The 23,352-nt window shown below is 48.1% G+C and overlaps 1 protein-coding gene across 1 annotated transcript in view; it reads left to right on the top strand.

Moving 5' to 3' along the window:
- Nucleotides 1-23,352, top strand: part of HK1 (hexokinase 1) — a 68,494-nt gene that overhangs the window by 9,037 nt on the left and 36,105 nt on the right. The window contains exons 2-3 of the mRNA XM_043476741.1: nt 7,191-7,353; nt 19,653-19,801. Coding sequence (XP_043332676.1) covers nt 7,191-7,353; nt 19,653-19,801 — 312 coding nt within the window. The remainder of the gene's footprint in view (nt 1-7,190; nt 7,354-19,652; nt 19,802-23,352) is intronic.

Below are 23,352 nucleotides of genomic sequence, written 5' to 3'. Positions count from 1 at the left end.
CCAAATCAAGAATGGGGATCCCATTTTCCTCCTGATTTGTTGTGATTAAACAGAAGTGTTGTATGAACAGTGCTTGGTGCTTAGTGGGTGCTCAGTCCATGCCCACTGAAATGGAACTAACCGCTCAGAAGCACAAAGGACCGAGAGCTGTATCTGAACCTTGGCAAGGGCCTGGGAAGGGGAGCCTCTGAGGACAGTGTTTGAACCTGCCGAAGGGACCCTGATGCTTTGGGGATGTCTGCACACACAGCTCTCACTCAGAAGCCTCTAAAATGGAATTTATTTTCCTAAACACGTTTCCTCTCTCAGGTGTTCAGCAGCCTCTGGCCACCTTGAATAGTGGAGACTCCTGATTATCTGTAGAGCTTTTGTGTGCCCCCGGACCCCAGGGTGCAGATGTTGCGAGGGGTGGGGGGATCGGACAGCGCCTGGAGCAGTCCCTCCCTCACAGAGGGGCTGTTGGTTCCACACAAGTCACCGTGAGGCTGGAGTCAGGGGCTGGTGCTGGACAAGGGCTGTGTCATTCAGGGAGGAGGACTCTCCTGCCTCATCTGAGCTAGCAAACCCTTCCGAGAAGACCTCCTGGGTTAGGCGTCACTGGAGGCCCCTGTTCACCCAGGAGAGCAGCCATTCAGCCCAGCTGAGAAGCCTCCTGAGGGGGTGGGGACCCCAGTGGCCTGGAAGTGTGGCCCCTGCACCCCTGGCACTCACGGTCTGACGGGAGGCACACACCATGCACGTGTCGCTGCGGTGCCCGGGGAGGACTCACTGCTGCTGTCCCCGGGCAGGTTGCTTCCTCCACGCTGAGCACAGGGGCCGAGGGGATGCTGAGAAGAGTGTCAACTGGTGCCAGGCGGGTGGATCACCCCGCCCTTTGGAGGAGGTGTGTGTGGAGAAAGGAGCGGGGTATTGAGCGGCATTGACGGGCCCAGGCAGTCAAGTGGAAGCGGATCTGTCAGGAAGGCCCATCAGTGGGGCAGAAGGCAGGAGGGTGCCCGGGGCAGATGATTCTGGTAGGGAACCCAGGGCGTCCGAAATGTCTCTCTTTGTGGCCAGTGCCCTGCCTGCTCAGGGCCTAGCTGCCAAAAGTAGGATAGAAAGGGAGGTTTCCTGGGCCACCACCCTCAATGGTGAGGTGGGGCTGGGCAGGCAGGAAGGGGGTTGGACCTGCCAGAGCGGGACTTGGGATGGTACCCACCATGGCAGAGGGTGCCATTAGGCCAGGACCTTTGGGTTTGCTATGGCCTTTGAGCATCTTTCCCCGGATGGTGTGAAAGGGAAAATGAAATGAGTTCAGATCGCTGGTGGCTGCTGGGGGGTGAGCGAGTCCTCCAGAATAATCAGGCTGGAGGGTGTGCTTTTGGTGAGGCAAGGGAGCCTGTACACTGCTTCTGTAGTGGATGGAGTGGTGGCATTAATGCCTCCGTTTTCCCACATCTCCCTGCTCTCTGACCCTGGGGCTGGGTTCGCCCTGGGCTGAGCAAGAAGGGTACACAGAACCAGGAACTTGGTGTGCACTCCAGTTTTCTTGCTGACCAGTGATCACCTCGAAAGTGTTCATCGCTCAGTCGTGTCCGATTCTTTGTGACCTCATGGACTGTAGCCCTCCAGGCTCCTCTGTCCGTGGAATTCCCCAGGCAAGAATACTGAGTGGGTAGCCATTCCCTTCTCCAGGGGATCTTCCCGACTCAGGGATCGATCCCAGGTCGCCTGCATTGCAGGTAGATTCTTTACCGTCTGACTCACCAGGTGGTCACCATGGCCAGTTGAACAGCCTCTCTAGACTCTGATTTTTCCTGAGGGCATTGGATGTGATGGCCCCTGCCCTGCTTCTCTGGACAGGATAGCTTAAGAATCCGCACTTGAACAAGCACCATGCAGAGTAGAAGGCCTTCGTAGGTCAGGGTCAGGTGAACACAGCCACATTACAGATGGGAAGACTGAGGTGCCTACAAGATGGCAAAGCTGGAGTCTGACGTAGGTGTCTACACTGCTCAGTCCATGCCGTATCCGTGAGCCAGGCAGTGTCCTAAAAATCTAAATTGGCTGTTAGTGTGAGTCTTAGAGGCAGTTCCCAGAAGAAACAGAGATGGAGTTAAGGTTTCAAGGGAGAAAGTGTTTATAAAAAAACCAAGCTCTGTATGTGTGGATGTTTAAGTAGGAAAACTGCCCTAGAACATAAAGCTGTATTAGCAAGGAACTTCTCTAGGGAGGTTGAGGGAAGAACTCAGACTCTTTCTTAGCACTTCTATGCATTGTTTGTGTTTTTTAATAATAAGTATATGTAACTTACTGTTAGTTTAAAAGAAAAGAATAAAACAATCCAAACGTTTCAGAGGACTTTTGTGAGAATCTTTTCATTTGCTATGATTTCAGGCAAATGACCACCTGCCTTTCATTTTCTTTTCTACACGATGGGTTAGTAATATCTGATAATCAATGCATTTCTCTAGATATTTAGATAAAGGGAATTAGGAACGTGTGATTATGAGCTAGACAGGCGAGTGAGAGGGATGGATTCCCTTTTGGTCATTTCAGTGGAAGGTTGGGAAGAGTTTTTGACACATTATTAAAATCCTCCCAGTAGCTTTCTGAGGTGAAAGTATTGCGTGTGTGCTCAGTCGTGTCCGACTCTGCAGTCCCATGGACTGTAGTCTGCCATGTTCCTCTGTCCATGGAATTTTCCAGGCAAAAATACCAGAGTGGGTTGCTGTTTCCTAATCCAGGGGATCTTCGAAACCCAGGGGTCGAACCTGTGTCTCTTACGTCTCCTGCCTCGGCAGGCGGATTCTTTACCACTGCGCCATCTGGGAAGCGAAAATATTATTATTCCCATTTGAAAGAGGAACTCAAGAATCAGAGAGATTAAGTAACTTGTCCAAAGTCACACAAGTAATAAATGGCAGGTATTGAACTCAGTTCTCTTCATCCACAGCCCTGTGTTCTTCCCACATGTGAGAAAGAATAGAAATCCATAAGGAGGAGCCCCAAAAGAGGTGTTGGAAGGCCTGGAGTCTAGATCCAGCTGCCACTTACAAACCACGTGACTGTGTGTGAGTCATGGGTCTCCGTTTCCTTAGCTATAAAATGAAGATAATGATATCTTTCCTGCCTGCTTCACTGACTTACTGTGCTGGGAGAAGGGGACTACCACACTGAGCGCCCACTTCATGCCAGCCACCTGACATCCATGGGCTCGTTTCTTCCCTTTCTGTGACATCCAGATGGGATGAGATGTGAAAGGCATGTGTATAAATGGCAGAATCCTCTGCAAACGTGAGCACTCATTAAAATAATATTCATCACCCTGAACCCATTCTTTCCTGAGTCAGTCCCCTTAAGAAAGAGAAGTGCACCTGATGTTGAAATCTCTGCTCTGCCCTTAAGCAAGAGTCCTTCTTAACCCTTTACTGCCTGTTCCCCAGTTTCCTCTGCAAGTAAAACATCTCACTTGGGACGTTCACTTCACAGGCCTCTGCTGAGCCACTTCAGGCACATCTGTTGCTCTGCTGAGAGAGGGAGTGGAAAATTTTCCATGGCTGTGCCCCTTCCCATGAGGGGTCAGAGTGCCCGAATCACCAGTAGTTACGGTGCCTCCTGCCACAACTGGCTTGTTCACTTGGGCATGTCCAGTCTTGAGTTGTTTTTTATGCATGTCTGTTGGGAGCAGGAGGTGGCGTCGGGCACAGATACTTTTGAGTTTAGACCAGTGTGGAGCCACTGGGTACTTCTGCTGGCTGGATGGCTCAGTGGGGCTTGGTGAGGCTGTGTTCTCTTCCAGCATCTCCCCCTGCCTCTGAGCTGAGTCTGCAGGATCCAGCCCAGTGTGTGGTGTCTGGGACCCTGGCACCCCTGCCCCCATCTCCTTCCCAGTCTGACCGAGTCCTGCATGCTTGTGTCAGACACCAAGTGTGAACGTGAACTCTCCGGAGCCCAGGGAGTTGCTAGCACAGACTCCTGGGAGCCTCTGTCTGTGTCTGTGATAGACATCCTATGACGGATGGCTTGCAGCTTGAAGCCACCAGAAGAGGTGCTGTGCCCTCCTGTCACCAAGATGTAGGGCTAGGAGCTGAAGGCACATGTGGGATGCGTTGGACGCCAGCGTTTGGCCAGAGCAGCAGAGTTTGGAGGCAGTATCCTAAGGGAAGAGGAAGGACTGTGGAAATGTGAGAGGTAGGGAGAGAGAGTGGGGAGGAAAAGATCTGGAGCTGTTTGGAGAGGGAACAGAAATAGAAAAGCTGAGAGGACCATGACTTTGGCCAAATCTCCCAAAGCCAGGAGTTGTCCTTCTCCGGCCCTGCTTCCCTCCCTCATTTTCCCCTCCTGGGCTTCTGGGCCCACCTTCTCTAAGAAAAACAGCTTTCACACTGGGGTTCTTGCAGAGCTCTGGAGCAGACAGGCAGGAGAACCCACTTCCTTTCTACCTCCCTCCACCCACCGCCCATTCCCAGCTTCTTTCCCAGGTAGACAGAGGGCAGCCCAGCCAGCTGCCAGGCAGGGCTCATCTGATGAACAGGAGGAAAGAGGCCCCTTGTTTGGTGAGGTTCTGGGCACTCTGGCTCCCACGGAGTATCCTGCAAGTGTGTCTTGATGTGGCTCCCGTGCTTCCTGGGCTGCTTAAAGGGCCACAGTCCGTATGATGTGAGTCTGCTGAGCCCCATACCAGCTGCCTGCCTGGCTGGGCAGTGTGGGGGGTACTGCAGCCAGCCTCGGGATCTGTGCTGTTGTTCACACCCCCTCCTGAGCATCTGAGGACCAGGAAGGTACCACCTGAGATCCTAGAGGCTTCAGAGTCAGTTTCAGCTCTGCCCTGGGCTGTGCCCTTTTTCTGGCCCTGATTTCCACATCTCTGCTGAGAGGAGTTGTACCATGTGATGATTCATGAACATGAACAAGAGGGGGAAGGCCCTTCCTTCAACACTTCAAGGCCAGGTTGTCATCTGTTCCCCCAGCCTGCTTTACTGTATGAGCTTCTTGGCTCTGTTTGGGTTTGACAGGCTGTCCTAAGACATTGGGCTTCTGAGATCACTGTCCCTGTGCTGAGCTGCACCTTGAGTTAGGAGGCAGGCTGGCTGTGGAGCCCTGCTCTTTCTAGAAGTCTCTCCCTGTCCAGCTAGAAAGTCGCAGCAGCTTTGCTTGGGCCTGATCCCCGCACAGTAGAGGGGACTGGCCTTCCCACTCCCCAAGGGGTGGGAACGGTGGTAGGCTCCACTTAGGTTCTTGAAGCCTCAATTTCTACAACTGGAAAATGGGGATTAAGAATGTCCCCCTGACAGGGTCCTTTTGAAGGTAAAATGACGTATTGGATACGAAAGCACTTGATATACTGTAAACCCTGATATAAAGTATTCTTGCGCCCAGCATTCATTGAATTCCTCCTTTGTTCCAGACTACCGGGTAGTTCCGAAGGTCTCCTCAACATGTTTCCTTTCCCTGGGAAACTCCTGAGTTATCAGAGGAGAGAGGCATGTCAGTACACAGATGATCGTAAGGAGGGTGAAGAGTGTGGTAGGGAAAACACGTGCAGATGCCAGAGCAGCGTCGTGACTGTCTCTTCTCTGCTCCTGCTCACCCATCCCCTCCCCAGCACACAGCTTGATCTTTCCGAGACACATCTCACTGTTGAATACTTGGTAGAATCACATTTAGAGTCTAAATTTGTCCACCTGTCTTATCAGGCGGCACAGGGCTTAGCTCCTGACAGTTGCTTCCTTCTTGCACTATGTGCTCCATCATCGCACAGACCACCCTCCCTCCCTCGTCTTTGGCCTTTGTTCTTGCTTGTGCCCTGATTCGTTCTTGCACTCAGTAGCCGCCCTACCACCCCTCCACCCCCGCCCTGTGCACTCCTGTGGCTCATGCACGCGCGACTGCCTCTTCCGACCAGCACCTGGTCGCCATGACTTGCAGCAAGAGCTGCCGATGGGCACTGCCAGCCTTGGCGGTAGAACAGAGCACGTCTCCTGGGGCTGTGTCCTGGCCATTTCTATTCCAGCTCTCGGCGGTTTCTGATTGCCCTTCTCTTTATTGTGGAGGGGAAAGGGAAAGGTGGTTGTGATAGAAGCGATGGGGGTGGGGGCAGGGCACGGGCCGCAGAGGACGCTGGAGGACTCCTGCCTTGTCTGGGAGACAGGAGACAGGCGGGGCCAGGAGCAGCAGGAGGCAGGAGTCCAGAGCCAGAAGGCTGCCTGAGAGCAAGATATGCAGAAATTACTCTGTGTCCTTGAGTTGAATGTTTCCAGCCACCCCGAAATGTAAGCATGAGTTCCCATTCTCAGAAGCCAATCAGCATCAAAGGCCTTTTCAGCAGCCTCATTGAGTCACGAATCTGTCTCTTCATTGACTGGGAGCTTGCTATGTGTGAGGCTCCTTGTGAGGCCCTGGGAGGTCAAGGTGAATGGAGCAGATGCTGTCCCCATGACAGGTGTCCCCATGACAGGGGCACACAGGCATGGGAACTTGGGCTGTTCCAGACCTTTTGGGGGTAGTGAGGTTAAGGCCTCTGTGCCCTGGGCCTGAAGCCCCATGTTCTGAAGGGCTCCAGCCCTTTGCTCACCGTTTCCATTCACCTAGAAGTCATGCCCAAGGAAACCCACCAGCACCACTGCCTCACGATCCTAGTAACAGCTGATGTTTATTGAGCACTTTCTGTGTTCTACGTGCTTCTCTGTCTCCTTTGATCTTCTAACATTCCGCGAAGTAGATTCTGTTTATCATCTCAGTTTTTCAGTTGAGGAAACTGAAATTCACACAGCTGTTAAGTGGTGGAGCTGGGATTTGAGCCCCAGGTGATGGCTTGGGAGCCCTTGTTCTGCGGCACTGCCATCCATGTGAGGATGAGCCAGAGGGAAGGAGTCACGTGGAGGCTTAAGGTGCCTCTGGCATGTACTTGGGGATCAAAGGACAGTTTCCATGTAATATTCGAGGGTTGGTAGGGACCTTGGAGGTGTGTCGTTCATTTTACAGGAGAGGAACCAGGGCTCAGAGCATTTTCAAACCTGCTCAGAGCAGCATGGTTGATGGCAGCTCATTGATGGACCAGCATGGGTGCTCCAGAGCCATGGAGCTGTATTATCTTAGACAGATGGGTACCTTACCCTGCCCGCCCTGTCCTCCTCCAGCCAGACTGGAGCTGAAATGACCTTCCTTAGCCTTGGCCTCACTTTCTTTTCTTCTCATCCTTCCTCCAGATTGACAAGTATCTCTATGCCATGCGGCTCTCTGATGAAACTCTGTTAGATATCATGAATCGTTTCAAAAAGGAGATGAAGAATGGCCTCTCCCGGGATTTTAATCCGACAGCCACAGTCAAGATGTTGCCAACATTTGTAAGGTCCATTCCTGATGGCTCAGGTGAGTCTCTCACCCAGAGATTGGGCTCTCAGGGCTGAAGGCTCTGTGAAACCATCCTTCCAACTTTCATTCATTTGTTCATTTACTTGCTCACTCATCCAGTTATTCATCCATTCACCGTTCCATCCATCTGTTCTTCCATCCATCCATTCACCTATCCATCCATCCATCCAATTTATGTCCGTTGAGATTCTGTCATGTGATAGGGGACACCATGTTTGGACCAGGCTGACTTCCCCTGATCTTCCTGACTTGTCTAGTGACTTGTGGAAAGAAAGCAGAGTGTTCATGGATCTTCCAGATGCTGTGTGAATTACTCTTACATCTCCAGGACATGGAAGGTTCCAGAACAAGCCAAGAGTTCATGTTAGGAGAATCTCTCCATCAGGGCACCAGGGCCTCCCTGTACTATCCCAGATAAGCAGCAATCCTAGTGGCCAAGTGAGTCTCAGACCCAGAGGGGAGATTCAGGTCCCCATTTGAACAAATTTCATAGACGCTAAGTCAGGGTAGCCCCTCAAGCAGAGAAATGGTGAGGGGACTAGGGTTGGAAAAGGGAAATTATCCTCTTGGTCTGCATCTGGTGGCTCATGTCCCACAGTGGGCATTTGGGGGCTTCCTGAGGATTGTCATTGCCCCCGCCCTAGGGGAGTGGCCTCAGTCCCTCCACTTGGCAGAGTGGAAGCTGAGAGGGTGTAGCCTGGCCTTGGCTTGCTCAGTGGAGGTCGTTCTGTCTGGCTGACCCAGTGTTGGGTGTTGTGCCTACCCCAGCTTAGCACATGCCCAGGAATCCTGCCTTGAGCTGGGTTCTGTACTCTAGGCTGGGGATCACCTGCTGTGTGCAAGGGAGGGAGAGAGATTATGAAAGTCAAGTTTCTCTTGGGGTTTTGAGTATGCACTCCGAGAGTATGGCCCTTACACTTTCCTGCTATTTCTTCCCTGCTCTGGGGACTCATTTAAAGCTGTGATTTGAGGCATCTGATATGCAGCCTTCAAACTGGACATCAGGAAAACTGCAGCTGTTTCAGCTGATGTTTATGAAAGATGGGCAGGTGCACTGCGTGTTGGAGTGACTGGCTGCAGTGGGAAGGTCCTCTTGTGCCAGCAGCCGGCCTTTAAAATCCTGAGCAAGATTGGGACACCATGGAAGGGCGGGTGCTTTTGTGTGCCCTGTGGGCACAGGTGGGGTTTGCTTAGCACACACACTGGTCCTTGTATCTCTCGTGTTTCTTGACTTTTTAAAATCTACTCCACTTTTATCCTTTTGTTTTCCTTGAGGTCTTGCTTACCAGCAGTTTAGGCTCTTTTATGACTACCGAAGAGATTCTGGCCATCAGAGTGACCAGACCACAGTGTCCCCTGGATTTTCTTCTGATGTCTCTGGCTTTGTAGTTTGCTCCTACTTTTCCCAACCCCGAATGGCACCCATGTCCAGAAGCATTTGTGTCTTTACTGAGTTAGTTGAATTCTGTAAGAGAGATGTGGCTGTGCATGCTGTCAGCTGAGAGAGGGGGGAAAGGGGGGTAAGATAGGGGGACAGCCCCCCAGGGCCCCCGCTCTGGCTTTGCTTAGATAACTCAGAAGGATGCCTGATGCTTGGGGGACCCCTGATCCTGTGTGACTGGCCCCTGGCTGGCATGTCCCATGAGAGGCTCCTTCCCTCTCCTAAATGCTGCCTGCAAGCCAGCTTCCCTTCCATGGACCATGTGTCAGCAGGGGTGCCCTGCCTCGTACGTTCACACACTGTTTTTAGGGCCGAGGGACTCAAAGTGTGATCCAGATACACTAGTAATCTAGCCATTTGAAAACAGCGCTCCAAATGCATTCTTATTTGGGAAAAACAACATTTCCAAAGATCCCTCTTAGAGATTCAAAGCAGGGACTTGGTAGTCCCGAGGTTAGGACCCTGTGCGTCCAGTGCAGGGGGCCTGGATTTGATCCCTGGTCGGAACTAAGTTCCCATATATTACGTGGCATGGAGAAATCAAAATGAAAACAAAAGAAATCGGAAGCAGATACCAGGGTGCTAAGGCCCTGAGCAGTCCTGGAGGAGGGAAACCTGTTAAACCCGGCTACCTGCCTTTTCCCCAAACCTGTTTGCTCTTTCCCCAATATTTACTACTCTATCTCATCTATTTTGAGACCCTATTTTTGTCTTTTTTGTTGAGTCCTCTGAAATTAGCAGTGCATTGTGCAGTAGTTGCCTCTTTAAATTACTGTGAGCAGCACTTTTTACTCTCTTCGCATTACATAAAATAACGGTGTGTCCACAATCAGTGGTGTCTCAAATGTGATGATGTAGGTGGTGGTTACGCCCATGTTGGGAAATGCTGTCCTAGAGTTTGTGGAGCTGGAGCCAGCAGCCTGGGCCCCATGCCTCCTTCTGAGCCTCTCTTCTTGTCCAGGGTGAAGTGAAGTGAATGGGACTAAATGTTCAGGGCCTCTCGGCAGCGCAGAGCAGTGCTGAGAGCAGGAGGAGGAGGAAGGGGAGACGCCGAAGCCCTGAGCCCCAGGGACCCACCCTGAGGCCCTGGGCCCCCGCCTGCACTGCTCGCCCTTCCCCAGCTCCGCCTCCCTCTGCCCTTCCTGGTGACTGTTTCTTCTGCTCTGTGCTAGCTTCCAAGGCTGCTGTAATGACGTACTGTGAACCGGGTGGCTCTACATGAGAGTGATTGTCTCACAGTTCTGGAAGCTTGAAGTCCAAAATCAAGGTGTCCATGGGGCCGTGCTCCTTCTGAGACACTGGATTAAGTCTTTCCTTGCCTCTTCCTGGCTTCTGGTGGTGGCTGTCAGTCCCTGACCTTCCTTGGTGTGTAGCTGCATCTCTCCATTCTCAGCCTCTGTCGTCATGCGGCATTTTCCTCTAATAAGGATACCGGTCAGATTAGAACCCACACTCATGACCTCCTCTTCATCCGATTACATCATCTAAAAAGACGTTTTTCCAAGTAAGGCCACGTTTACAGGTACCCAGGGTTAGGACTTCTACAGAAATACCTTTTGGTGGGGGGGGGCGGGGGTGGATACCGTGCAACCGTAATATACTGTATAGCTCTTCTCTCTATGACTGTTCCTAATATTCATGGCTGGGCTCAAGTCAGGTGTCCAGGGGCCCACACTCCTCCTGGAATGGTCCCTCCAGCCCCACATAGACACTGACACTGATGCCAAGGCCTTGGCTACCTGACACCAGTCCAGTCCCTGCCACTTTCTGATGGAAGTGCCTCCAACCTCGAGGTCCCTTGGAGGAGCCAGAATGTAGGTCTCCTTCGTAGTAAACCATGATGCCAGTCTCTTTTCGAGATGTTAATTACTGCTTCACCTGTATAATTAGTCAGTGACAGAATTAGTGGTAATCCCAAACCACCAAAGGATAAATTGGAATCACTGCAGTGGAGAGGTGGCCCTGCCCTTCAAACGGTGATGTGACTTCCAAGTCAGAGGGAGAAACCAACCTTTCCTTTCCTGCTGACCTTGACCCTGATGACTGGATTACTGAAAATCGTTGATTTTTGAAACTCTATTGATTTTTTTGAAAATGTTATCAGCCCATTTTTGTTAATTTCCCCCCCTTTTGACGATTTTAATGGGCAGTGCTTTTTCTTTAATTGCTCTCAAGTAATCTGTACATTAGGTTAAAAAAAGACACAAAACCCTAAAGTGGCTTTTAGCTGCTGCATATCCTTTTTGCAACGGGAGATATGAATAATACATAAAGGAGGAAGATACTGAAGCCTTTTTAAGCTGGTGACTTGGCTAAACAGAAACCCTTGTTCAAAGGTGCCCAGTTTCTGGGGATAGCTGCCCACCTGTATACAGCTTCTGTCAGAAGGCCTGCCCGACTTTGGTTCTCACTTGGGAAACCTCCCCTTTTTTTCTCATCTTGTCATTTATCACTCAGGATACTGTAAGTATCAATTAGATTGTAAGCTCCTTGAGGGTAAATTGAGTTGAAGATTTCCTTGTTTCTGCTTTGTGGTTCCTTATTGTGCTCTCGCCCAAAGGATAAGTTTAGAATGTTTGATTTGCGGTGTGGTCCTGGGCTTTCCCTGGTGACTCAGGTGGTAAAGAATCTGCCTGCAGTACGGGAGACCCAGGTTTGATCCCTTGGTCGGGAAGAACCCCTGGAGAAGGGAATGGTAACCCACTCCAGTATTCTTGCCTGGGAAATCCCATGGATAGAGGAGCCTGGCGGGCTACAGTCCATGGGGTCGCAGAGTCAGACACGACTGGACGACTAACACACTTCTTCCTGGACTTCCCAGGTGGCGCTAGCAGTAAAGAACACACCTGCCGATGCAGGAGATGTAAGATCCCTGGGTCAGGAAGATCCCCTGGAGGGAGGGCATGGCAACCTACTCTAGTATTCTTGCCTGGAGAATCCTCATGGACAGAGGAGTCTGGCGGGCTATAGTCCATAGGATTGCAAAGGGTCAGACATGACTGGAGCGACTTAGCACACTCACAGTTAAGTTGGTGGGGCTTAAGATATACTGCTTTCCAGCCAAAGGAAGGAAAACATTTCCTTTTCTCACTGCATTTGGGCTGTTGACTTACCTTTCTCTGTCCTTATGTGGGAAGATGGTTGGATTATCTCAGAAATTCTCCCATTTGATGAAACCTCCTAAATGCCTAGCGTTCCAGTTGGGTTTCTGATGAAGGTGTAAACTCTCATCGGCTAGCAGGATGGCAGACGGGAGGCTTTGTGTCTCGTGTACAGGATTAATTCACGGAGCAGGCAAAGGGAGGCATTTCATGAACGCTGAGTTTTTGTTTGCCCTGTATTCCAGCACAGGTCTGGACTCAAGAGAGACATCTGTTTCAGTGTTTGTTTTCCATTATTTGCTGGTAATAATGGCTGTCATTAGAAAGTGGAGAGTTGCCAGGGGCCCTTCAGTTGCTTTGTTTAATGAGCCTTCTATAGAAGAGCAGTTCTTCTTGGCTTCAGTGGAAATGGGAAATGTAGGATGAAGTCTCGGCAGCGGCAGGCAGGAAGGTTGAAGCCAAAGATTTGAAGAGGAAGTTAGAGGAAAGCCAACTGCTGCAAGGAGACTAAACTTGAAACTGAAGGAAAAAATAGAGTTTCAGACCACTGGATAAACTCTGGCTCTGCTGCTTATTATCTGTGTGACCTTGGAGAAGTCACTTAACTGCTCTAAGCCTCCATTTCCTCATCTGTAAAATGGGTGTGGCAGTCCTGCTATGCCTGCCTCACAAGGCTGTCAAAAGGATCAAAGTGCTTTGGAAACTGCAAACCACCGTGAGAGTTACCGAGAGTCATTGTTCTGCTGGTCATCATTATAACTTAATAACTGACTTTCTAAAGATTCTTTATGAGCTTCCCTGCTGGCTCAGTGGTAAAGAATCTGCCTGCCGATGCAGGAGACGTGGGTTCAATCCCTGGGTCAGGAAGATCCCCTGGAGAAGGAAATGACAACCCATTCCAGTATTCTTGCCTGGGAAATCCCATGGACAGAGGAGCCTGGCAGGGTCTGTGGGGTCACAAAAGAATCGGGGATAGCTTAGCGACTGAACAACAACAAAGAATTCTTTGAAAGAATTTCCCAACTTTGGAAGGCCCTTCCCATCTGATGTGGTCAAAGGACCCCTACCCCTCAGACCTAAATGTAGCGGTCTAGCCCTGGAGGAAAATGTCAGAGCTTTTCAGAATTCGCCAGCATCCCTGTGATGTTATGGGAGGGAGGAGACAAAAAAAGGGGGGAAGCGAAGGCAGGCTGTCTCACCCCCACCCCAATACCCCTCGTAATGTGGATGAGCCCACAGACTACAACTCTGGTTCCTCTGCAGCTGGGTGATTGAACACCATAGCTCTGACTGGGGGGACCAACTCAGATAAAGGGGAGGATACATCCTTTATGGAGGGCAAGTTGCTATTTGGAGCGCCCATTGCCTAGTAAAGAATATTGAACCCAGCAGCCTAGCAAGAAAGGGAATTCTTGGTTCACATAATGGAAAATGTAATTGTAAGTTGGCTCCTGTAACCAAGGCTTCATCTGTCTCTTAATCAAGGCTTCATTCATAGGCTGCCTCTCCCTTATGGGGGCAGAGATAGCCCCAGCAGCTGTAGCTGACACCTCATCTCCAAATTAGAGGTTCCAGGGTAGTCTTAGAGAAGGTGGTGATTGGCTGATGTGGGTCATGTGCCCACCCTGAACCAATCACATTGGCCAAAGTTGGGGACTGCTCTTGGGTCACATGTTGATTCCCCTGGAGCTGGACTAGGCAGTCAACCCCACCCCCAATTCATATGAAAAAATGGGAAGGGTGGTTATCTAAAGAGACGCCAGACAGCAAACAAAGCTTTCCAGAAACCTTGCTGTCCTTGCCCGAAGTCATTCCTTGGTGTCCTTTGCCTGGCAGGGGATAGGGCTGAACAGACCATGCATTTAACCCAGGTAGGTCTTCCCTGGTAGCTCAGATGGTAAAGCATCTGCCTACAATGTGGGAGACCCGGGTTTGATCCCTGGGTCGGGAAGATCCCCTGGAGAAGGAAATGGCAACCCACTCCAGTGTTCTTGCCTGGAAAATCCCATGGACTGAGGAGCCTAGTAGGCTATAGTCCATGGGGTCGCAAAGAGTTGGACACGACTGAGGGACTTAAACTAAACTTGAGTTCTAACTGAATTAGCTGCAAACATTTTCTGATTTGCCTACTGTATGTGGGACTCAGTACTGGGGAGAAGGAAGCAAGCATGCTAAATTGCCCTTGCCTTCAAATTGCTCATCACCCAGATGAGGAAGGTAAAACTTTTACGTGTATATATATATACATGTAAATGAGCATCCCAGTATTTGGAAGTATGTGAGTGACTAAGGAAAGGGAAGGGCCCTGGCCTTGCCGCAGGTGTGACCATGAGCAAGTCATTCAGCAGGTTTGGTTGGAGCTACTGTATCCATAGGTTGAGAAGGCGAGTTAATATTTGTCCCATATTTCCTGAGCTGTAAATGTGATTTACAGAAGAGATGCCAACTGCCATTTCTTTTAGCAAGCACAGACACACCCTGGAATCAGGGTCACTGCTCAGGAAAGGATCAGGGGCTGCATTGGGCTTAACAGTGACCTCTTGTAAAATGCCTTCAGGGAGAGGCCCCTTCACAAATCATCTCAAGGCTAACTTTTCTGGTCTCCTTCTCTGCCCCTAATTCCCTGAAACCCTATTGACCTGTGTTTGTTTAAAAAAAAAAAAAAAGGAGAAATGGGGTGGACAGACTGGTGGGAGGCTGGGATGGGGCAGGGGTCTTACAGAGCTGCAGAAGTGTGGGCCGGCTCCATGCACCCTAAGGCCAGGTTCTTCCCTGACCTAGAGGCAGATGAGATCATTTAACTTATCCTGCTTGAAAACTTGAGACCTGGGGCTTCAGAGGTACTGCCTGAAACCGGATTCCTTCCTGCACAAAGGGCTAAAACTCTTACCTGTTGTGTGTTGACAATGACACCAATAAGCAAGAGATCCCCCACCATCATGTGGAACTTGAGCACAAGAACCTGCTTTTACTTATTAGTCCCTTGATTCAACTGAAGATGAGACTTTTGACCTGACTGATTTATCAAGATTTCTCAAGCTATTTTTTTAAGTTATGATGAAAGCCGGTACAAAACGTGAAATAAATAACTGGCTTTATTTTTTAAGTTAAAACAGTAAATAAATTAATTAAATAAAAATGTTAGGAAGGAAAAGCACCCATATTTTTATCCTAGCACAGTGTTTGCTTTTGTGTGTACTGTTTACCTGTATACAAGTGGTTTATAGAGAGATGTAGCCATTCCTGACGTGCTGACATCTCACTCTAATGCTGTCCCTGGGGATCCTTGTTCCTGAGGTCTGTCCAAGAGGCCGTTGTATCCAATGGCTATGAATCAGGCTTTGGATTCAAATTCTGGCTCTGTCACTTACTGGCTGTGCGCTTGGGCAAGTTCCCTAACCCCTCCTAGACTTTACTTGCTCATCTGCAGAATGGGGATCATAATAGTACCTACTTCATAGAGTGGAGAGGGGTTAAAATTAAAATGAGGCATAAGAAGTACTTAGCAGTTGGAGAACAGACAGGCTCAATGAATGATAGTGAAGATAGTGTTTCTGATGTTCTAGTAATTCATTCTCCTGAGAAGGAACCCTTTCATACCAAATTTATTTTTTTACCCAGTAGTAGTGTAAGCACTATTGGAATTAGGATTCTGATGGGAACTCAGGGAAAACCCTAAACTAATTTGAATGACCTATAACATCAGGGTCAGAATTTCTCACAAAGCTGAGACGCCTTCTTCCTAGCATTCTCACTTGGTCTCTTTCCTTTGGATCATTGTTGTTCAGTTGCTAAGCTGTGTTCAACTCTGTGATCCGATGGACTGCAGCACACCGGACTTCCCTGTCCTTCACTATCTCCCCGAGATTGCTCAAACTCATGTCATTGAGTCAGTGATGCCATCCAACCATCTGTCCTCTGTCGCCCCCTTCTCCTCCTGCCCTCAGTCTTTCCCAGCATCAGGTCTTTTCCAGGGAGTTGGCTCTTCACATCAAGTGGCCAAAGTGTTGGTACTTTAGCTTCAACATCAGTCCTTCCTGAACATTCAGGGTTGATTTCCTTTAGTACTGACTGGCTTGATCTCCTTGATGTCCAAGGGATCAAAGAGTCTTCTCCAGCACCACAGTTTGAAAGCAACAATTCTTTGGTGCTTAGCCTTCTTTATGGTCCAGCTCTCACGTCTGTACATGACTACCCTAAAAACCATAGCTTGGACTATACAGACCTTTGTTGGCAAAGTGTTGTCTCTGCTTTTTAATATACTGTCTAGGTTTGTCATAGCTTTTCTTCCAAGGAGCTAGTGTCTTAATTTCATCGGTGCAGTCACCGTCTGCAGTGATTTTGAAGCCCAAGAAAATAAAGTCTGTCATGGTTTCCATTTTTTCTGTATCTATTTGCCATGAAGTGATGGGGCTGGATGCTGTGATCTTAGTTTTTTGAACGTTGAGTTTTAAGCCAACTTTTTCACTCTCCTTTCACCTTCATCAAGAGGCTTTATAGTTCTTCTTTGTTTTGTGCCATTAGGATGGTATCATCTGCATATCTGGGGTTATTGACATTTCTCCTGGCAACCTTGTTTCTAGCTTGTGATTCATCCAACCTGGCATTTTGCTTGATGTACTCTGCATTCAAGTTAAATAAGCAGGGTGACAAGGAACCTTGACATACTCCTTTCCCAATTTTGAACCAGTCCATTGTTCCATGCCTGGTTCTAGATGTTGCTTCTTGACTTGCATACAGGTTTCTCAGGAGGCAGGTAAGGTGGTCTGATATTCCAATCTCTTTAAGAATTGTCCACAGTTTGTTGTGACCACAGAAGCAGTTTTAAAACAGCAACATCATGTGGTATACCCATACTGTGGAATATAACTCGTCACAGAAAGGAATGAGGTACTGGTATATGCTTCAATGCAGGTGAACCTTGAAAACATTATGGTACATGAAAGAAGTCAGCCACAGGGGACCACATATTGTATGTGTCCATTGTAATGAAATGTCCAGAATAAGGAAATCTCTTGAGACAGACACTAGATTAGTGGTTGTTAGTGGATGAGGCAGTTTGGGAGGAAATGGGGAGTGACTGCTAATGGGTATAGAGTTTCTTTTGTGGATGATGAAAAATTTCTGTAATTAGATAGTGGTGAAGTAAATATACTAAAACTTACCAGACTGTACACTTTAAAATGTGATAGATGGAGACTTCCTTGGTAGTCCAGTCATGCAGTTAGGACTTCACTCTTTTATTGCAGGGGGCATGGGTTTGATGCCCATGCCCTCTTGAGCCATGTGGCATGGCCAAATAATAAAAATTAAAAAAAATCAAATGTGATATTTTAATTATTTCTCAGTAAAGCTGTTACTAAGAAAACAAACAACTAATCAGTGGTATAACTGCTTCCTGTTTAATGAACAACAAGCCAAACTTCCTTGAATGAATGAATGGGCCGCCAGCCCTTGTGATCAAGCAGCTACCAAGCATTTATTGAACTACCCTGGGTACCAAGGGCGGATGTAAAGAATCCTAAGTTGTGGTTTTTCCCTCAAACAGCTTGACAGGATAAGAACAGAAATTCAGTTGTAGATGTCTTTGGTTTATTCCTCGATTCCTTTGCCACCCTCATTAATTCAAGTATCAATATTGGTTGTGTTCATATCTGCCAAACAACCATTCTAAGTTCCAGAAATAGAGCAGTGTGTCAGAGCCTAAAGTTTGTTGGAATCAAATACAAAGAGGGTGTCAGTTTATAAAAAAGAAGTTTAAAAAACCCAACAATCCATTACTTAAAAAAAATAAAATAAAAACATCAAGGGGCTCAAAATAGTGAAAACAATGTTGCAAAAGAAGAACTTTCACTTCCGTGTTTCAAATTTCGAAAGCAGTCAGGTCAGTGTGGTACTGCTGTTAGGGTAGATATACAGGCCAATGAATCAGAATTGAGCGTTCATTATGTCAATTAGATCTCAAAACTGGGGGAAAAAGAGAATTGGGAGTTCAGAAATCCATACATTTATGGTCACTTGATTTTTGACAAGGGTGTCAAGACTTTTCAGTGAGGGAAAGAATAGTCTGTTTAGCAAATGGTGTTGCTATTTGACAGTGGCTACCTGGTAGCTCAGTGGTAAAGAATCTGCCTGCGAGTGCAGGAGACATAGGAGACAGGGGTTCGATCCCTGGGTTGGGAAGATCCTCTGGAGAAGGAAATGGCAACCCACTCTAGTATTCTTGCCTGGGAAATCCATGGACAGAGGAACCTGGTGGGTTATAGTCCATTGGCTCGCAAAAAACACTGCTCAGCAACTAAAGCAACAACAATCCACGTGCCAAAGAAGGAAGCTGAACCTCTACTTCAGACCATATACACAAGTTAACTCAAAAAGAATAAAATACCTCAATGTAAGAACTAAAACTATAAAACTCTTAGAAGGAAACATAGGTACAAATCTTTGTGACCTTGAATTTGGCAATGGATTTTTAGATATGACACCAAAAGCATTAACCACAGAAGAAAAGATAAGTCGCACTTCATCAAAATTATAAACTCTTATGCTTCAAAAGTCATCATCAAGAAAATAAGGTGATAGTGAGACAGTGATAATGTAACATCAGAAGCAAAATTAACAGATTTTCATTGATTTTGGAGGGTACCTAGGATAAAGACTGTTAGATGGTGGCTTAGTGGTTTGGTTTCTCATCACGGCCACCTCCATCGGTGCTCTATGGTAGTCTTGACACGCAGGCCTGTTGTATTTCTCTAACCCACTGAGGTCCACCCCAGTCACGCTCACATTGGTCGTGAGGAATAAAACCAGTTCAAGCCAGTTTACTCTTGTGTGACCAGGAGGGTCTTCTGTTAAAAACATCCCCTGGGCAGAAACAACACGAGTGTCCAGTGTCTGATGAATGGATACACATACAATGAAATATCATCCAGCCTGAAAAAGGAGTGAACTACTGATATAGGCTATAACATAGATAAACCCTTGAGACTTGATACAATGTGAAATAAGCCAGACACTAAAGGACAAATACTGTATAATTTTGTTTATGAGAAATATCTGGAGTAGGCAAATTCATAGAAATAAAAAGTAGAATAGTGTTTGCCTGGGGCTGGGGACAGGGGAAATGGGGAATTACTGCTTAATGGTTATAGAGGTTCTGTTTGGGATGATGAAAATTTTTGAGAATGGTAGTGGTAGTTGTGTGACATTGTAAACATATTTAATGTCAATGAGTTGTACACTGAGAAATGGTTGCAGTGGAAAATTTTATGTTATGTGTATTTTACTACAATTTAAAAAAAATCCCCTGGGGAATCAGTGGAGCTATGGGCTAGCTGGAATTGGTGTCTCATGGGGAAGGAACTCAAGGCATGGAATAGACCTCAGATGTAGGGTTTTCTCTGAGTTGAAATGCTGTTTTTATTTTTACTTTATGTATAACATAGCCGTTTGTGAGAAGGGTTAAAGAATTGGAGAACGATGGTTGGGACTTTAATGAAGTCCATACTTTGGTTCTCCTGCAGTTGGGACTGAGCGGGACTGTGTAAAGCTGTCTGCCTAGGGACACCCGGCTGGGAGAGGGCTTCTCTTGCCCACTCTTCCAGGTGGGGCTGTAGAGTGATGGGGTCTACATGACTCCTGTTTTGTGGCCGAAAGCACAGTGCAGTGGGGCCAGACCCTGTTGAGAAGTGGGTGAAGCGTGTGGCCTTCCCAGGGCACTTGAATCTGATGTGATGTTATTGTCTCCCTAACAGAGAAGGGAGATTTCATCGCCCTGGATCTTGGCGGATCTTCCTTTCGAATTCTGCGGGTGCAGGTGAATCACGAGCAGAACCAGGCTGTTCATATGGAGTCTGAGGCTTACGACACCCCAGAGAACATCATGCATGGCAGTGGAAGCCAGGTAGGTCTCTACTTCCCTTCTGGCTAGCCCCTGTGGCCTAAGCATCAGGCTCCAGGGTATCCCCAGGAACCAGCCCCAGAGCAGTGGTGGGCCAAGCCCCTGGACGAGTCCATCATAGGCACACATAGAGAAGGACTCCTGGGTGGAAGGGTGTGACTGCCTGAAGAGATCCCCACCGTGTGAATGAGCTGGTGAATGGGAGGGGGCTACTGGGCCTTTCAGGTGAGGGGTATAAAGAGGAGGCCCAGCGGGTAAATGCATTCATTCCCTAAGGATCCTGGGGTGGTTCCCCAGCAGAGGGAGAGCAGAGCCCTTGGGTGAAAGCCCTTCTTCCAAGTCATTGTCCTCCTCACCCAGTTCCCCAAGGCCTAAGCCTTGTTGGTTGTGGCTGTCACCTTGTGGGACAGCAGGAATCTGAGTTCAGAGCCCCAGGACTATTCTAAAGGGCTCCTGGCTTCCCAACTGAATAGTCTCCTACGAGACCTTGGCGTGGAAAGCAGCGAGGGCAGGGCCTTGCCTGGAAAGTCACCATCCCTTCCTCTCACACTTGTAACCCCGGCCAACGGAAGGGCTGCCTTCCTTTGCTGGCTGAGGCCATGCGTGTGCTCAGAAGGGCCTGTCCACCCTCCTGCTTCCCCATCTGGTTGTGGTGGGTGGTGGGCTCATTGAGAACCCTGTGATCAGGCTGCGGGCAGCCTTTGGCAGGCTTGCAGTCATTTCTGGTCCTGTTCTGCTCCTCCCCGTCTCCTGCAGATATTCTGACCCCTCCCCTTCGTTTAGAGCTCGCCTCCTAGGCCATGGCTGCTGTCAGGATATGTATTATTCAGAGCTTGCCAAATATTTGTTTTAGGGAGGGTGTGTTCACAGCAAGGTTCATGACTAAGTTCTGCAGAAAACTTACTGGCTCTGGGCTGGACTTTGAGATGAAGCCCAGTGCCTTCTCTTGACTCCACTTTGTTGCTAAATTACCATGGCTGGGCCTACTGCAAACTCTGCCTTTTCCTTCTACCAGAGAAAAGGGCTAATCCTGGTCTTTAACCTGCTGCCGAGGAGGGGCGGGGGTTGTGTTCAGAGCTTTTCAGACTCTGAGCATTGATGGGGACACTGTCCTTAGGTCGCTTTTTATCAGCCGCTGAAACGGGTGCGTTGCTCATCGGATGCCGGTGCCTGGAGGTCTCTCTGCTATCCCTCCATAACAGGGCTGCAGAGATTGGCTCATTCATTCAGTGTGTGCATGAAAGCTGCCAGTCAGTGGGTCTCCTCACCCCGCCCAGTGCTCGCCACATTGCTCCTTTCTGCAGGTGGCCAGCAGCCTCCAGTTGGCATCTTGCTCCTTCTATTTGCCAACAAATACTGATTAGTCACTCTTTTCCCCATGGCCCTTGGAAGGAGCCACCTCTGCCTCCTGCCTTCACCTTTGGGACTTGCCCCCCGCTCCCCCCCCCCCCCCCCATCCCATGGGCATTCATGTGAGTCTTGCCTTGACTTTTTAGGAGCAGGGTTTGTAAATTAAGGGGATGCCCTCCTTCAGGTGCACACTTGCTGCATCACTTCTGCAGTGACTTTTTTAAAAAAGATTTTTAGAAAAACATTTATTTCTTAAAAGTTAACGTGTGCATACTAGGAAACCAAAAAACACAAGAAGCAGAAGACACAGTCCTCCAAAATCATGGGCAGTTTACCATTTGATGTGTCCTTCTAGGTCTCGTTTGTGTATTTACACAACTAAGCATCCATTTTTGTGTAATTAAGATCATGCAGTTGTGTATCATACTTTCTCACACATCATGAATGTCTATTGTTTCAAAGTTCCAAAGCTAATGACTCTTCTAATTGCTGCCCCCAGGACCTTGTCTATTCCAGCCTCCTTCCCCATCTTCCCAGCTCCAAGATTACTTTGTTTCCAGCTGTTTCTGCAGCTGCCCCTTTCAAGCAGTTTGCAAAGAAAAGATGCTGATGTTGATGAGAATAATGATAATGTTATATTATTAGAGCAAATACTTGCATAGAACTTTTTGTGTATGTCACTGGTATAAGCCCTTTATACAGATTAACTCATTTAATTATCATTACATCTCTGTGGGTAGATATTATTATTCCTGTTTCACAGATGAGAAAATTGAGGTTCAGATGTTAAGTGATCAGCCCCTAGGGTCACATAGCACATAAGTGATAAAGCTGGGATTTGAACCTGGGCAGTCTGGCTCTGGATGTGACAGTTTTAGCAATGTAGGGCACTCTTAGACTGGGTCTTTGTTTTTAATTAATTAATAAATTAATTTGTAGTTTTACTAAAAACTTTTGATAATGTAGAAATGTGAGGGCAAGGAGGAAGTTTCAAGTGATTGAGGGAGGAGAGGGTTGGCAGTTGAAAAATAGGGATAAAACGGCAACCTCTCAGCTAGAAGTTTGGTGTGAGGTTAGCAATAAATAATGGTGGCCCATTTTTCTGATATCTCTTATTGACCTATAGAATAGTCTAGTCCACAAAGGGCCCCATTTTGCCCATGAAGCAGCTCAAACTCACAGCCTGTGAATTGTGCTGAATTCTTGGGGCTGTGATCTCATTTTCAAACATAGGCAGGGATTTTTGATAGATTTTAAAACCTTTTACTCTAAATAATTTTAAACTTTCAGAAAAACTTTAAGATAAGCACAAAGAGCTTTTTATATCCTTTATCCAGTTTTCTCAATTAACTATTTGTTTTACCCTTTTTTCTCTCTTGCTCTACACACACACACATAACACACAGAAACACAAAGTATCTTGAAAGTTTCAGCGCAGTTTTAAGCTTTAATAATTTCAGAAACATGAATGTGACCTTCTTAAAACATCACTTATTTAGCTTGGGGAATTTTGAATACTAAGTAAATAACTTAAATTTATTTAAAATAAATGTGCATGTTATCGGGAAAGAAAAAAAATGGTTTTTAGTCAGTAAAATTTTGAGTGCAGAGAAGCTGGGTAACTTCCCTTTCTGGTTAGTCACAGACACAGGTTAGCCTGGGGGAAGCTTCCTGTCTGTTCTGAGCAGGCTTGTCACCCCTGGGTTGGAGCATTCCACAAATGGCATTTCCTTTTTAGCAGAGTGCAAAGGGGTGGGTGTGTTTGACTTCAATCCAGAGGCTGCTTCCAGCGCCCCAGCCCTATGTAACTAACTCACTTCCCGGCCTCTTCCTGCCCGCAGCCTGCCTGCCTTCCGCCCAGCCAGCTCCCCTGAAGGCCACGGGGAGCCTGGAGCTTCTTCCGCAGATGACGTGGGGCGAGCCGTCGGCCTTAGTAATGGGCTTACGTCGCTCAGATATGTAGGTCGCAGGAAGCTTACTTAGCTGGGTTCTCCCAGGGAGGGTGGCCACGTGCCTCCTTGGTCAGAGTGGCCGCTGTCACCATGGACTCAGGGACAGAGGCTCCCAAGTCAGAGCTGACAAGTTTTCCTTTCTTTGGCAGGATGATCAGACTGCAGGGCTGGGTCAGGGACATCTGGGGAAAGATGGGGATGGGAATATTGACTTCCAGCCTCCTCTCAAGGAGACTCTACAGAGTGGCTGTT

The sequence above is a fragment of the Cervus canadensis genome, chromosome 8 (assembly GCF_019320065.1).
Source record: "Cervus canadensis isolate Bull #8, Minnesota chromosome 8, ASM1932006v1, whole genome shotgun sequence".
NCBI classification, from domain to species: domain Eukaryota; kingdom Metazoa; phylum Chordata; class Mammalia; order Artiodactyla; family Cervidae; genus Cervus; species Cervus canadensis.
Note: the sequence above shows the minus strand (reverse complement) of the source record. Positions and strands in the feature narration are given on the sequence as shown.